The 17,476-nt window shown below is 38.6% G+C and overlaps 1 protein-coding gene across 1 annotated transcript; it reads left to right on the forward strand.

Annotated features, from left to right (window-relative positions):
• The first annotated feature begins 286 nt into the window (after nt 1–286).
• On the forward strand, nt 287–16,842 carry LOC139711843 (nuclear pore complex protein Nup93-like). Its single transcript, XM_071623695.1, has 14 exons — nt 287–295; nt 851–948; nt 2,324–2,383; nt 5,828–5,905; nt 7,244–7,331; nt 8,085–8,234; nt 9,229–9,376; nt 10,025–10,151; nt 10,516–10,750; nt 11,791–11,909; nt 12,727–12,844; nt 14,114–14,197; nt 14,620–14,757; nt 16,567–16,842. Exons 1-14 carry the CDS (start codon nt 287–289, stop codon nt 16,684–16,686), a joined length of 1,572 nt encoding a protein of 523 aa, XP_071479796.1. The 3' UTR covers nt 16,687–16,842.
• Nucleotides 16,843–17,476: the final 634 nt, after the last annotated feature.

A 17,476-nucleotide genomic window follows, 5' to 3' on the forward strand; every position in this document is an offset into this window, starting at 1 on the left:
TTTTTGGGTGGATTTCTTCTTTAAGGAATTTGTAGGAGTAGCTATTCCAGTTTGGTCCTTCTACCTCACTCCAGCTGAGGTGATACAGATTATTTATTTGTTTATTTATTTATTTGGTTGGTTTTATTTATGCTATACTGCAAGGTAGGCCTGTTCAAAACTGCTTTAGGTGTAAAGTAGGAGTCCATATGCTGGTGAATTTGTTGCCATATTGGATTGTGTGTTACTATGGCCTAGCCAAGTTAAGGCTAACTTTAAAAACTTGATGCATATATGGTTTTAGACCATGCATGAAGTCAGGCAGTGACTTAGAGCTTTGTGAAACAGAATTCAAAGTTGTGCGTAATGTTGGGCATGATTTTTGGACTTACGCTTGTACGCATGACTTGAGTCTAACTTACTTCTCTGTAAAATACCTCTGTGGTATGCTTTTCATATTTCTGGAGAAGAAAAACCCAACCAGCTCCCTGAATTGGGCTGCTCAGGACTTGAAGTTTTGTTTGTACAAAGAGAGGCATTCCAACTCGCTGTAATCTGTCAAGACTATGAGACTATCCCAAGGGGTTATTTGAGAAGATAAATCTTAATTCATAAAATGTATTTATGGTAATCTACATTACTTGTTATATTTGGATAGAACAAATATGTTCCTCTGGTTACCAGTGTGCAAAGCAGCTGAATTTTGCCAACTGAGGACAAATATCGTAACTGCGGACATTTTTTTTTTTTTTTTTTGAAGTTTGGATCTGCTCATCCCTTGCAAAAATGATTGTATTGTACATGATAGTTTCTCAATTTAGAGATTTTGAACTATTTACAGAGAAATTTTCCATTCATCTATCTTCCACAGGATGGTGAGGTAGATGGATTACCGGTCTGGCCTGTCATCTATTACTGCATCCGATGCGGGGACCTCGAGGCTGCTAAGATCACTACTTCCAAGGCAGCGTGAGTCTCCTTTCCTCTTCCCCTCTCCTGTATGACCACCCTGCCGCCATTTTCTTGCAGAACAGCTAAAGAATAAAAAACTTCTGCTCTCTGTGGCTTTTGTCACAGTTACACTCATGATTGAAATGCAGTGTACCATGGATTTGTGTTCAGTTTCATCTCAGAATACAAGAATACTAACAGAGCAGAAAATTATAGTGTTGGTTTAAAGGGATGATATAGTTTTGGTTGAGATGGAGGTTCGGCTTTTAACTCTCTGCGAGATAACTAGAAATCATCTATGGAATATTAAAGAGCATACAGTTCTAAGAGGAATTCAAAGTTTGTTTGATGAAAATCTGTTTTGAAGTGGAAGAGATATATCCAAAAACAAAGTAAAACAAAGCAATCCTAATAAAAGGTGGGTCTCACCTTTTATTTGGATTTCTTTGTGTTGGATATCTCGGTGATTTCGAAACCAATCTTTATCAAATAAACTTTGAATTCCTTTTAGAATTGTATGCTCTTTCATATTTCATAAGAGGTTTCTCATTATCTCACAAAAAAGGTGGAAACCTAAAGCCCCATCTCAACCAAACTCCTGTCATCCCTTTAAACCAGCATAGACTTTTAATATTTGACCCTCCTTAGAAAAAGTGAGAATGCAATTTCAGTTGTATTGGTTTACACCACATCCTTGATCAATTCTTTCTCAAGAATGCAAAGCAGGTTTTCAGCTGAGTGAGTTATAATGTGTGTGAGCATTTTGGTGACTCAGCCTTTGTATGTCTGTAATTCTATGCCATTAAAGATTAATTTTGATTTTCACCTGATTATCATAGTTTGTTTCTTTTTGTTTCAGTTATAATTCAATTAATTAATTCATTCATTTAATCAGTAATAAATGTTGCCTTTATTTCTTGCACAATTATTTTTATTTTGTAAATAGTTACTGAACAGAGATTACCATCCAAATAGTTGTATATTTATGAGTTTACCTATTTCTTTTTTCCTTTCATGCAAATCAGACTATCTGATTGTTATGCCACATGTCTTATCATGTACTATATAAGTTGTATTTGTATGATATTCAGTGGGGTCTCTTGGGAGACAACCATCTTCATCCTGGTAAATTGGTTTCACTGTGCTTTCATATAGCTATTTGTAGAATATACATGTGCACACATATTGTAGATCTATAGATAGATAGGTTGATAAATTGATCTGCAGATAGGTAGATGGATTGATAGATAGATGGATAGATAGATAGATAGATAGATAGACAGATAGATAGATAGATAGATAGATAGATAGATAGATAGGTAGATAGATAGATAAATGAACAGTGTTCTGGTGTGGAGCAACTGCCGTCATACCCATTTCTATTTGTTTACAGGCAAGATCTCGGTGAATTCAGTGAATACCTTGAAGAATACATGCAGAATGATGACAGGAGGTAAGAATTACAAATGTGGTATGTTTATCTTCTTCTGTCTTAGATATAAAAAAAGAGGATGTATGTACTGTATACACCATATATTCAGCAAGTCCAATCTTTCAGGAATCAATACTTCACAGCTATATCAGGAGTGACCCACTTCCCGATTATGGAGTACGGTAATGTACAGTTCACATACATTTCGCATTCATGTCTGAATCAGATTTGATATTTTTTTTTGGTGTGTGTTTTTAAATTCACAATTAGCACTGGACTTGTGAAATTTGCCAAATGAAAACCCCACGAAACATACGGTGTAAAGATTATGAAACAGATACAGCACAAGCCGCTATGGAGGTGAATTCAAAGTCAGGCGAGGGGGTTCTATACCTCCTCAATCATGTTTTAGAGGTCAAACTGTTCACCCACATACCAGTTGAATCAATCAACACACAATTGGAAAATTGCCTCCAATATATAATTATAGGTGCATTTTTTATACACTGCCATTGAAAACCCGTAGCTTTTTTGCACATCCCTTATTTTCGGCAGAAGTTGCTTGGCAGGTACCAGTATGTGAGCCAAAAAAAAAAAAAAAAAAAACACCCACGAACAAAAACAAAGTAAAAAATATCGAATAACCCTCCTCAGAAATGAAGTGTTTTGAAACTCGGCAATTTTATTCAGGTTTTATCTTTTTGTTGTTGTCGTTTTATTTTTTCTAAGGGGGGGGGGGCGGTGTTACATGACATCCTCCCTTGTCGTATGGGATCTCTTGCCTGCCTGCCTACACCATTGATCTCTAAACCAGTTGCCGCCACTCAAAGACACTGGCAAGTTGCACATTCACACTACTTACCCCAAAAAGTCAATATTCTGGTTTTTCACCAAATTTTCTTGCTCCCTTCCCCCCCCCCCCCCCCCCCCACCAAAAAAGGAAAAAAAAAAAGTTTTTGTTTTTTCTGGCAGTGTTCATGATATATTAAAAAAAACCTCTGGTATTTCCCATTTTGTTTGCTTGTTTGTTTGTTTGTTTGTTTTGCAATGTAAATGCCTCGTATGATTATTACCTACCATAATGTGATGTATGAAACAATGTGTCTTGAAAAATGAGATTCCAGCTGGCCTTCAGACTTTCACACCATACAATAAAACTTGATTAGCAGGAAACGTGATTCCTATTTGTACTAACAAAGTACGGGTAGTTCACCAGACCTGTGAAATCACTTAGTCACATGTTATGTGATAAAACACATGTTAGACCAATCATGTGCTATGCGCCGGAAATGCCATTTCCTCAAAAGACATACTTTCATGGCTGCTCACATTACTTTAAGTATGTGTTCGTGCTTCTCCAAGACAGAGTATCAAATCAAGCCCTTTGGTCTGTGGATGCATAACATGTGGAAGTCTACTGTATCTGCCATATATTTTAGCGAGTCTTAATTTTTTCGCGAATCAGGACTTCTCGACAATTTCGAGAGTGGTTAAATTCTCAATAGTGGAGGACAGTACTGAATGGAGAAATGGGTACATGCATGTCACATTCACGTTGGGATCAGAGTAGATATTTTTGCATGTTTTTAAATTCATGAATAGCACCCGACTCGCGAAAATCGCAAAAATATAAACCTTGCAAAGTATTTGGTTTATACAGTATATGAGAATCTAATGTCACTCATCCAGACCGTGAAATCACAGTAGGGGATTTTGTTGTTGGCTTGCCCGCAATCAAACTGTTGTAGCTTTTTTTTTGCTTGTCCAACACAAATCAAACTTTAAAGGACAAGTTCATCTTCATAGACATGTGGGTTGAGTGAATGCAGCAATATTAGTAGAGCACATCAGTGAGAGTTTGAGGAAAATCTGACAATCCGTTCAAAAGTTATGAATTTTTTTTAATTTCTGCTCAGTCACGGCTGAATGAAAAGACTACTATGGTTTGTGATGTCACATGTGTACAACGATAGAAAGAAAGAATAAAGAAAATTCAACATATTTCCATTTTTCTCGCATAACCAAAGAACACTCGACTTCTCTCTTTCAGAATGCAGGGGGAATAATATTACCCTTAATATGCATCAGTAACAAGTCGAAGAAATGTGCACTTTATTCAAAATGTAAAGTTTTATAACATTCTCTTTTTATTTTCCTTATATCGTATGCATGCTGTGACATCATACACTGTACTAGTGTAGTAGTCTTCTCATCCTGCAGTGACTGCGCAGATACTTAAAAAGCTCATAACTTTTGAACGGATTGTCCGATTTTTCTCAAACTTTCACTGATGTGTTCTACTAATATTGCTGCATTCTCTCAATCCTTATGTATATGAAGGTGAACTTGTCCTTTAACAGACCTTCTGCCTTAACCCGTTGAAGACTAGTCCCGAGTATTCTTGGGCTAGGGTACTAAAATGGGAAATCCATGTTATAGGAAAAATCAGTCCATCTTCAACGGGTGAAAGTCACTATTCTATTTTGAAGAAAATTCCCTATTATTTTTTGATAGATAGATGTTAGATTACATCATTTTTTAACAGTATAATCAAAGCAGCAGGGCTTGACTGGAACTGGAGAAAATGGATAGATTCATAACTCTAAACAACTCTGTAAGCAAACATTAGTATCAGAGCTGTTGAAGGGTCAATTTAATTGTCAGTCCAAAAGGATCAATATAATTGTTATTCACACTGCATGTTCATATCTGTTCAAAGTCAAGTACTTGTTGGTGAGGGAAGATGGAAAACTGATGTCCCATTTATACACAAAGTTGGGCCCAGAAGCGCTCCTGAAGCACTTTGGTTTATGTCCCTCTGACCCTGAGTTCGTTCAAACAGAGAATCGCTGCACGCCAAGACCACATATGAAGTGGCTGAGAGGGGAGCATGAATTTAATGGTGACCTTCAAATGTGCAGGAACTTCTAAGATATAAACTGTATGCACAGTGCGCACCGCATACAACTTCTAAAACACTGAACTTTGGTGACCATTTATACAGAGTTTAGAGTGCTTCTGGAGCGTTCCTGAACTCAGCCGTGAGAAGGGTAGGAATTCCTGTTCATACAGAGTTGGGGGATTATAAATACTCTTTCCCATACACAGTGATACAATAATAGGTCTATCATGTTAATTGTGCGATTTACTGTATACGCCATATATTTAGCAAGTCTAATTTTTCACGAATCGGGACTTCCCAACAATTTCTTGAGTGGCTAAATTCACGATCATGGGGTGCAGAACTAAATGGAGAATTGTATGCATGTATGTTGTATTCATTTGAGGATCAGAGTCAAAATTTTTGTGTGTCTTTAATTTCGCAAATAGCACCTGACGTGCAAAATTCATGAAAATCAAAACCCCTCAAAATATTTGTTGTATACAGTACCATGCAGAGAGACTTTCAAAGTGTCTTTTCTGGGTCAGTAGCCTTCACATGTTCTCTTCGATCTTTTGTCCAAGGTTATCGCCAAGCACAGAGACCAAGCTCAGGTTACACTACAGGAGGGCTGTCAGAAGTAGCACCGATCCATTCAAAAGGTAACACCAACTTGAGAAATTTCCTTTAATACCACATTTTTCTTCTTTTTTTTTTTCTTTCTCTTCTTACAGCTCACTTGAGGTAAGGGCTGCAGTTAGCTATTGTAATCACTGTACACGTATGTCCATCATTTGTCAAACCAGGCAAGAATCATACTCAGACGTAGAAAAAACAGAGCATCACCTGGTATAGGTGGTGTGTGTGTGTTTGTGTGTGTATTAATTTTTCCATGGGAATGGGGCATAGTAGTAGTAGTAGTAGTAGGAGTAGGAGTATGCTCATTGCACAACAACTCTATTGATATGTTGTCATTGAAATATGTCATCTTCTTTTGAGTTGACTTCCATCTGATTCTTTTGAGGATGATTAAAGGAAATATAATGTCACAATATGTAACGTAGATGCGTGAAATATGCAATTAAAATGTAAGAACCCCAAATGAGAAGAAAGGGAAATGAACACATTCCTTCCCCCCCCCCCCCCTTCCAAAAAAAGGGGCATCCTACCATTTTCCGTCATAACTGTTTTATTTTTTCTTTCAAGTTTTTATTGAGGCAGCCTTTCGTTACTTCAGGTCAGAGAGTCCAATGATGAGTCTTTATCCTTGCGCTCGTAGTGCATTGACCTCTCTTGTATTCCGCCCATCTCCCCGGAAATGGGCGGGGCTGTGAGAGGGGCGTGTCACAGTGCTTGACAACCATAGGCCCCCTCAGCGGGGAGGGCCATGTAGAATGGCAGCCCAGCTTGGGGCTGAGGACTCTCTCTAGATCCTGTCAGTCTCATGTTGAGTTTGAAATATTAGCTAACCTTTAGCGTTCTGTCTGTTAGTGTTCTTCGAAGTTTAGCTGCTATAGCTGTATTTGTATAGTGTATAAATGCCTTGTTCGGCAAGACTGAGAGCTATCAAAAGGGTGACCTCACAGTAACCACAGGTTGCCCAAGGTACTGGTGCCAATTGACTCCACCCCCCCCCCCCCCCCCACACACACACACACACACACACACACACACACACACACACACACAAACAAACACACTCTACAGCAAATAAACAAACACACAAGAACAAACCAGATTTAATTGAGATAGTAAGAAAACAAAAACACCCATATGATTTTCCAAATGTGTTTCTCAAGATGTAAAAAATACTATGTTCAGATGTGGCAAGTTGTCGGGGCAATGTTTTTTGACTTCTCCCGACTGATTCAGTTTTATGTGCCAACCAAGATTATCAGTCATGATCCAATGCACACCAGACGAGCATCTCGCCAAGTCCCGAGACAAGGTCAGATCTGCTGAACTCTGTTTAATCCTTTATTGCATCCACCGTTATGCAGAGCGGTATACTGTCTGCTTGGTCGGTGTGATACTGTGGACAACCACTCAGAAGTGGCCGAGAAGACCGAGGATTATCTCTGGCTGAAGGTAGGAAAAAACGCATTCTCTGAATCCTTAGTTGTTTGTGGTTGCCATAGCACTGTTTCAGGATGACTTCCAGTGTTACTGTTATATTCCTGCAGGCTCGTGCTAGTTACATATTCTTAACTGCCAACTGTTCCTAAAGAGCGTGTGTATTTTGTCATGAAAGGAGTTCCATTTAGAGTGGAGTTCTTTTCTTTCTTTCTTTCTTTTTTTGTAAAGTCTGTCAGTAAAAAATTCAGTGTGAAAGATTGATGAAGAATCCTTTCTTCCACATTTTTTTTAAATTGCACGTTTCATTTGGATCCTATCTGTTGTGCATGTGTGTTGGGAGACGCACAAATAAAAATAATCTGCTGGTTATGGAATTAATGGAATACATACCACCATGTCAATGAGAGTGGAGACTGAAGATGAGATGGAAAAAAATAATCATTTGCAGTGATACGTGCCCGGAAGGTGGCAAGTCTCATAAATTGGCATTTAATATGGCTCATAGAAGGAGAACATAATCCTTCCAAATTCTTAAGTATTCTGTGAGGGGGAGACTGATTTCCCAGGGCATTACCCCCCTGTTTCACTACCTTGTTCAAATATTGCAGGTGTTCCCCAATCTAGAAGCAATGACCCCTTAAACCCTGATGATGAAAATATCTTTTCCAGATTAATTTGTCTTTGCTTTTTGTTAGTTTGCTAATATGATAACTTTGTAATGGGCCAATTTCATGTTGTTGTTCCAATTTTTCCCTCTTCTTGCAGCTAAGCCAAGTTCAATTTGGTGATAGCTCAACGACCTCAGGTCAAAGTTCATCAGATAAGCTGACCTTGCAACAGCTTCAGACCACACTGTTGGAAGAGTACGGAGAGAGCCACTTCAATGCACATCAGAATCCTTATCTCTACTTCAAGGTCGGTGTAGCAGGCTGACTTTTATCTGAACTCTGTTGGAAAGATTAAGAATGTCATGCTGTGCCAAACATTCATGCTTCTATCTCATGCGAAGTATTGTTTTAAATTCTGTTAAACTTTCTATAGACTCCCCATTTTGTCTCCGGGATTGTTATCTGAAGTAGGGTTGATACCATAGGTTCCCCAAGCCTTGGAAGTTATTTGATAATGAAGGATTGTATTGATTTACAAGTGACAATAATGAATATCTGTCTGCTTAACATTAATTTCATCCAAAATTTGATAAATTCAGTGGAAACCATGATTGACACCTGAAACATAGGGGTGAGTTCATATTTTGTGCTTTGACACACATAAAAGGTTTGATCAAAACCTGCAAGCCTCCTCCCATGTGACAAATAACTTTGCAGCTCTCACTCTAAATGTAACCAAACTTTGGTCAGAGATGTACGTAGTGAATCTTCATGGTATGGTGCTCTCAAAGTCTCACGCAAAAGTTAGAGGTCATAAAAGGCCACATGTTCAAAGTTTGAACTTTTCCACACCCTCACTCGGTTTAGTAAGTGATGGAGTTTGTTAGTTAAAAATGTACAGGTATGCTTCTTGTCCATATTTACTAGTGCACACTTTACCACTGATTACCTGTTTGTGCTCAGCTTTTAAATTCTGTTACATTTATCTATTTCACAAGTCAAGTGTGCGATCAGAATTGTCATATCTAGGCAACACTCAGTAAAATAGTTGCCATGGTACTACAAGGCATTATAACTTTAACTTCATTACATCTGTGTTGCTGTTGAAGTAGGTTTTTCTTTTTTTTCACTGAATTATGGCCAAAAGTTGTATATTCAATTTTGTTTGTACACCTCTGGATTAAGAGAGCAGACCTCTGGTTACATCTTTGCGTGAAAATTGACAAAGAAACCACCTGCTATTGATATATCTTTCATTATAATTTCTATGTGTGCGTGGATGGGTGTTTCTTTATTTCCAGATCCTATTTCTCTCAGCCCAGTTTGAGAGTGCCATAGAGTTCCTGTCACGAAGTGACGGCGGCCTGCGAAGCCATGCTGTGCATGCAGCGATTGTCCTCCACGAGCTTGGGCTACTGGCCCTACCGGAGAACATCCAAGCACAACTCTGTAAGCGCCTTGGACTTACTGCTGACTTCCTTTGCCATGCGATCTCTTTTCTTACTCATCTCTTATGACACGTTGAGATTGCCCGTATCGGTTTTCCTGTTAGCGAATAAGGGAAACCTTCTCTGAATGTTGCCACTCTCTAGATTGCATAAAAGTCTCTTCACTTGGCGGAGATGGGTCTGAAAAATACCTCTATATTTAAATTTTCAGTCATTGGGTCTTAAAATGGTGTACATTGGAGATGGTGTATATTCAGTACTGCAAAGTTTCATTTATTGGGCATGCTCATGGATAAGTTGCACCCCGACAGTGGAAGTTGTCCAAAAAAACAAAAAAACAAAAAAACAAAAATGAAAATTCCAACCTAAATCTTATGTGTGTTTGGACACAAGACCAAAGTATGTTAACTGTGTACATGCCACTATAAAACCTTTTCTTTATTGAATGGGAATATAAATGCCACCAATCATATCTGCCAATAATGTTTTTGAAAAGCCACCAGCAAACTCTTCATCACATCTGGCAAATTATGATAATATGGCAATGATGATAGAGTAAATATGATACATTGATTTTGCGTAATGCTACTTGATGGAATTATTTGAGTGATAACTGATTAGAAAATATTCTTTCATTTCATTTTGACAGTGAGTAGGAACCCACAAGATCCTGAGCCGATGCGACGCCTCAACTTTGTGCGCCTCATCAGCATGTACACCTCAAAGTTTGAATCAACAGACCCAAGGGAAGTGCTCCAGTACTTCTACTTGCTCAGGTCAGTCTGCTTGCAGATTTAGTTTTCCTGTTAAGTTACAGAAACTAATTGAAAAGTTCTTTGGACGTTACAACCCTTTCTATTTATTTGTTTGCCGACAAACATTTTACTCAGTAATGTGTACAGCAGTGTGAGGAAAATGAATATAGCTTGGACCAAATATTTCTTCCTTCTCTTATAATTCTGTCTGCCACATAAAACTATTTAATCTTCAATACACAAGGACTGCAATGAGGAGTCTTTGCCTTTTTAGACAGATATATGGTGCCATACAAATACTGTGAATCATCATCATCACTGTTTCTTGTGTTCATCATCCATGTGAGTACCATTTACAGCTCACTGCAATTATTTTGGCCTCCAGGAATCTGAAAGATGCTGGGGGCAAAAGCTACTTCGTCCGCTGCCTGAGCGAGCTCGTGATCGAGACCAGAGAGTTTGAGGCGCTCCTTGGGCGCAGGGAGAGGGACGGCACCAGGAGACCAGGGGCAGTGGACAAGTTTCAGGTGGAAACCCAGGACATCATAGAGACGGTTGCCGTGGATACGGAGGCCAAGGGACTGTTCGAAGATGCCCTCAAGCTGTATGATCTTGCTGGGGTGGGTTAATGAATTTGTGAATCTTGGTTACTCAGATAAATTTTTGTCTCATTTCATTAGGAATTTTATGACCTATGAAATGTACTTCTTTCTGATCAACCCAGGAACAGTATCATGTAGTATGAAGTATAGAATATAAATTTCTAGCTACACTCTCTCTAGGAATGGGCTTATGAAATAGCATGACCAATTCTTACAACTTCATCTTCGTCAGAGGAGCAGAATTTAAACCAGATCCTTCCACAGAGTGTAGACTGGCATTAGATAGAGTCATAGAGATGTGATACTTCTTGACTCAATCTTCATATGACTTGATTTGTTCAAATATTTTTCCTACTTATGGGGGAACAAATGCACATGTTTATGGTACGCATACATGAACACATAAAGAACATCCAAAGTAATGGCAGACTAAACCTTGATATTGAGTTGTGAATTCAAAGCTAGTAATCAAAAGTTAAGCATTGAACGTTTACAGAGGTTACCAATACAGCCTTTTTGGTCATTGAGTGTGTGTAGGAAGGGAAGAGTGTCTTATTCAGACAAAACTTTGTGTGCTTTCGCTACACTGGCTTTCGATATACAGTGTAGCTATTAAACCGATATTGCCGTTTTGGAGGTGTAATATAACACTTGACATCCCTGCCAGAGTTTTATTTCCCCAAAGAGGCTGTATTTATTTGAGGGGAAAGTACAACTCCGAAGAGAATACCAAGTGTTACATTATAATGATAGACAACACAATATTTCTTGTAATTATTATAGTATAGTAGTAGTAGTAATACTATACATGTTTATTATATTGTCTACATACAGTTGTAAATGCATGTTTTATTCTACCCTTAACCCAATTCGGCAGCCAGTCAAAATTCTGAAATCATAACTTGTAATGCCATTGCTCACAGTGTTAATGATTTTGACCGTTGGTGCTGTGGTCACATGATTGCATTATGACCAACCACTGACCAGTATTTATGACGACCGTGTGATGTAGAGTGATATACATTTCCTCTCTTTGTTTCCCTCCACTGGTGTGTCAGAACTCAGACAAGGTGCTTGAGCTGATGAACCAACTGCTGAGTCCCGTGGTAGCCTCAGCCAACAGCCCCCAGTCCAACAGGGAGCGCCTCCAGGGACTGGCAGTCAGCATAGCAGAAAGGTTGGTAATCTCTATTGGGGAATGGATTGGGTGTGTCCATATGGGAGGTACTGTTACAAGAATAAATATCTCAAAGTACTGCATGCACCATATACTTAGCAAGTCTAATTTTTTTTTTTTTTGTACAAATCTAACAATTTCAGGGGTGGTTAGAATTTAGAAGATGTTTTACTTTAGAACATGTCTTGGGCTGATCATCGCCAGCTGTGTATTCTGTTCGGATAATATGGAGGAGGCGCAGTGGAGAGGTCGTGAAATAATTTTCATAGGCCAGTATGGTCGCCACATGACTTTGATTGTTTAAATGTGATGTGTGATGATTAGATCACAAAATCACTATAGGATCAACTTGCATGTAAATCTTTTACTTCCTTCTTTTGCCATGATTTGTAAATGATACTTCCTTGCACTAAGCTATGAAATGAAATGAAATGAAATGAAATGAAATGAAATGAAATGAAATGAAATGAAATGAAATGAAATGAAATGAAATGAAATGAAATGAAATGAAATGAAATGAAATGAAATGAAATGAAATGAAATGAAATGATGGTATATTCATACAAGAAGTTCACAAGAAGTTCTCGTGACATGACAGCTTGAGAGCATCTTTCCTTGTTCATTTGAATCTATTGCTAGCTGCTGATTAAATGGTCTTGAAATGAAACACATTTTGATCTAAAAATGTAACTTTTTCAGAGTTGGGTAAAATACATCATATGATATATGTGATTAGAAATCCATTTTAGGAGATTATGCCGTGATGAACAAGTCATCTAACTTTTACCAATATATGTATCTCATCTCTCTTATACAGATACCAGGCCCAAGGTCTGATTGGTAGTCCAGCCAACACCAAGTCTTTCTACCTACTCCTTGACCTCATGACGTTCTTTGACCACTACCACAACCGAGATCTGGACCGGGCATTGGCGGTTGGTTCTTGTCTTTGGAATTTGTTCTCACCTTGTTTCTGTCACTCGCTTTATTGATTTTTTTGTTATGGCTTTTGTTGAGGTGATGGTGAGTTGATGTTAAGTTTAACTGTATGTATATTAGATATAGTTATAGGTGTGGGTGTATTTCAAGAATGATAATGTTGTTTGAAGGGGTTTTTTTTGGGGGGGGGGGCAGGGGTTGGTAATGGTGGTTGCATTAGTTTATTTTGATGGCAGACCTTGTTTTTGCTCCTAATTCCTGTGTTATGATATTGAGCTATCTGTGATGTGGGCCTATTGACATACCTCCATCTCGTATTGCAATAATATGCTGTGCGTATTATAGTGCTGTTGGTGGAGATGTTTTTACAGAAATCACATATCAGACTAATACTTCTGAAATGTTGTTAGTGTTTTAAGCAGATTAGTTTTACTACTAGATTGTAGGTTTATAATATATTTAGAGCTGCTTGCATCAATGCATGAGGTAAATACTGGCAGAAGTATGCCTGTATGCATTTCACCCTTCTTTCTTTGTTTCTTAATTGCAATGCCAAGCAAGGCATATATTGTGGAGTAATCATTGAAGTGTGCCACAGGAGAAGGATTGAGTTCCAACCCAATTTGATGTGACTAACAAAAAAAAAAAAAAAAACTGACATGCTTTAGATTTCATTTCAGTAAAAGTTACTGGCCTTCAATGTTAGTGTAACCATAGGAACACAATGTTGACAGCTGATTGGTTGTCATGTAGTTAGTTGACGTGGGAGTTTCAATCACCATGCGACAGTATTTTAGAAAGTCTACTTTCTAGGAAGCTGTGAATGTTGAGATCCTGATAAGTATGTTTATGTTTACAACGACAATACTTGTTAATGTTCTAAAGGGAGAGTCCGATGATGAGTCTTTATCCTTGCGCTCGTAGTGCACTGACCTTTCTTGTACTCCACCTGTCTCCCTGGAGATGGGCGGGGCTATGAGAGGGGCGTGTCACAGTGCTTGACAACCATAGGCCCCCTCAGCGGGGAGGGCCATGTAGAATGGCAGCCCAGCTGAGGGCTGAGGACTCTTTAACCCAACAGTTTTTAAAAAAATGAGAAAGAGAGGGAGAGATTTAGATTCAAGATAGGGAGAGTAACTTGAATATGTTGGGTCTGGCTACAAGGGTTCAAAATTGGTTATGAATTTGTGTTGTAGAAATGTTCCTCTCGAAATGCCAGATTACTGCCACTATTGGTAATGTTCATTTACTTTTATGTGTTCCAGACAATTCGTCAGCTGCAACTGATAGCCTTGAGTCCAGACTCCGTCGATGACCGTGTAAATGGCTTCAAGCAGTACACAGACGAGGTAATATTCATTGGCCTTTTATCTGCACAACTTTTAAATGTTGTCTGTATTTTAGGACAGATGTGATAACAAGTGAAAATCATGGTCCATTTTCTAGAATGAAACACATTGCAAGCACTGTGGTGTAGTTGGGCTCTTGACTGTCAAACATGAGGTAGCGGTTCCCAACCCTACTGTGAGCTTACACCAGTGGACAAGATGTTTTACCATAGATGTATATCTACACAATCATTTGTATGTAGTTTGCTATTATTATGAGATTATGATGATGATAATGAGTAGTATGTAGTTGTTTTATTATCATTGTCAGTGTTATTAACATCACTCATTTAATGCAGAGTTATTCTAGTTTGACTGCTAGCAGCTTACACAATAAATCAGGAAAATTCTCTACTCGTATTGATGCTTCTTGTATGCCCCAGATCCGCAGGAACCTGCCTGACGTGCTGCTATCAACCATGAACATCCTGTACACCAAGTACCGCTCCTGTCGCAGCAGCGGCACGCAGAGTCCGCATGCCAGGGCCGGCCAGCGCAAAGAAGACGGCGGCAAGGAATCGGTGAGTATCATCCACCTTGACACCTTCCACACGTCGGTTTTTTTTTTTTTTGTTGCTATTATGACGAAGTAACTTCAGTAAGTTCTTTAATTCACTTTTCCTTGATCTTTTTTCCACACGTGCGACCCTCATATGTGATATTTTCAAAGTTGCAAGGTTATACCACCGGCTAAGTTAGTTTATAACCTCTCTGTTCAGTGTGTATTTAGATATGTCGGTAGACCATTCAGCGCTGGTCATCTTAAATAATCTGAAGTCAATCTCTCATGTCTGCCATTCTCTCTCACTTTCCTTTAACTACATACTGAAAATTTGAAACATTGTGGTACTGTGACAAAAAAATAAGCAAAACAAAGAATACTACAGAAGTGCATGTTACAACTGTGTCTATCGTTGTGTTAAGAAAGTTTGGAACTATTGTCTTCCTTAAAGCTGATGAAGAACCAGTATTTATTGCCCTTTTTTATGCCTCCGCCACGAAGTGGTGCCGGAGGCATTATGTTTTCGGGTTGTCCGTCCGTCCGTCCGTCCGTCCGTCCGTCCTTCCGTCCGTCCGTCCTTCCGTCCGTCCGTAATGAATTTTGTGGACAGGGTAACTACCAAAACCTTTTGAGGTATCCTAATGAAACTTGGCATGTATGTGTATTAGGGGGTGAAGTTGTGCCTATCAACTTTTGGGTGCACATGCTCAAGGTCAAAGGTCAAAAGGTCAAGGTCAAATGCTCAAAATTTTACAATTTCCCCCATATCTATGCAATGCCTAAAGATATTTTCTTGAAACTTAGTGTATACATGTACTACCCAATTAAGATTCTCTGGTGAAAGTTTGGGGTCATGAGGTCAAAAGGTCAAGTAAAATGTTAAAATTTCACTTTTTTCTCTGTATCTCGGAAATTGTTCAAGGTATCTTCATGGAACATAGTGTATATACATCTACTGACTGGCAGTGGTTATCTAGGGAATTTAGGGTTCATGGGGTCAAAGGTCAGGGGTCAAAGGTCAAGGGCAATACTTCAAAATCTTACTATTTTCCTTATATTTATGCAATGCCAGCAGGATTTTTTTTTTTATAGACTTGATGTATGCATGTCTAACCCAATAGAGTTTCTCTGGGATTTTTTTTTTGCCAAGAAGGTCAAAGGTCAAAAGGTCAAAGATCAAGTGAAAGTGCTGAACTTACTTTTTTCTCCATATCTCGGAAGTGGCTCAAGTTATCTTGAAACTTAGTACATGCTGAATTTATGTATGTTCTGCCTGACAGTGCTTCTCTTATAAATCAAAGGCCAGATGAAAATGATAACAATTTACTGTTCAATACAGAAATTGCGCTTTTTCTCCATACCTTGAAAATTACTCAGTGCATAAACTTATGAAATGGTCAAAGTCAAGTTAAAGTTCTTAAATCCCCAAATACATGCTCTCCTATTCATCCAATTAAACATAGGTCAAGGAAGGTAAACATTCAATACATTTGTGACAAACATGTCATTTTAATATTTTGCCAATTTTGTGAAAATGTAATCACACATTGTCCACATATACTATAGACCTATTAGGAGAATCATGCATTATGGCGGAGGCATACCAGTCGCCATAGCGACATTTCTAGTTAAAAACTTCATTTAAAAGAACAAAAAAAAATGCAGCAATGTATGATTTTATTTATGTGCCTAGTTGAATTTGCTGTAGATTATTGACAACAAAAACATCAAGTTTAGCAAAACAGAGAGCTGTGAACAAATATGATGTAATGCCGTTTACTCTTTTCTTTCATCACCCGCCCCCCGGTCAAAAAAAAAAATATTGCAGTATCTTGCTCACCTGAGGAAGCAAGCCAAGGCTCTCATCACGTTTGCTGGTATGCTACCCTACAGAATGCCTGGAGACACCAACGCTAGACTTGTACAGATGGAGGTCCTCATGAATTAAACATCCACGGACATGACTCCCATGTGAATGAGATCCGTAGTCAGCTCATTGAACTAATGACCCCACAGTGTATACCACATTCAAAATCAAAAAAGTATTATGCATGATGTAACAAGACTCTCAGATGAACAGACTGGTCGTTCACTCCCATGCTGAGGAAAGGTGAAACAACTTTGGGTGACCTCTCTTGTATCTTCTATGCCGCTCTGCGCATCGAAGCATGTGTACTTGAGGAGATGGCAGAATGAAGCGGGGAACACCCCAAAAGTTCGGAGCAAATTTAGCAGGAATTTTTGAAGCGTGAAGCAGGTCTCTGAAGGACTGCAGGAAAAGGAAAGAGTGCCTTACTTTGTGTCTATTTCCACTCGAATCTGAATTCAGTTTTAAAGAAGCATACATCTATTACAAGAGCCACGGTAATGCTGTTTTGCTGCATCCATGAAATGAAATTTGACACTCAGGACAACGTGTAGACCGCTCGCACTAATGACTGTAATCTGTTCTTCTGAACCACTCACTACCATTCCACTCCTTGTGATCTGCCAGATGGTTAGTGAGATATATTGGTGGAAAAAAAAAAAAAACCAAAACTTGTGCTACAGAATTTTCGGGAGAGAATGAAGGAAAATCAAGGCATTTCCCCACAGATGTACATGTCCTCACATTGATTTTGTTCCTACTCAACGATGATTATATTTTTGGCCAAAATCAACAGTGACCTTGATAGAATTATGCTGATGGCTCTTATGAAAAATATGGTCAAAGAGGTGGGGGTTCTGAATAAGGATTT

The sequence above is a fragment of the Diadema antillarum genome, unplaced genomic scaffold (assembly GCF_040938485.1).
Source record: "Diadema antillarum isolate AM-2024a unplaced genomic scaffold, OU_Dant_1.0 seq00001711_RagTag, whole genome shotgun sequence".
In the NCBI taxonomy this organism is placed as follows: domain Eukaryota; kingdom Metazoa; phylum Echinodermata; class Echinoidea; order Diadematoida; family Diadematidae; genus Diadema; species Diadema antillarum.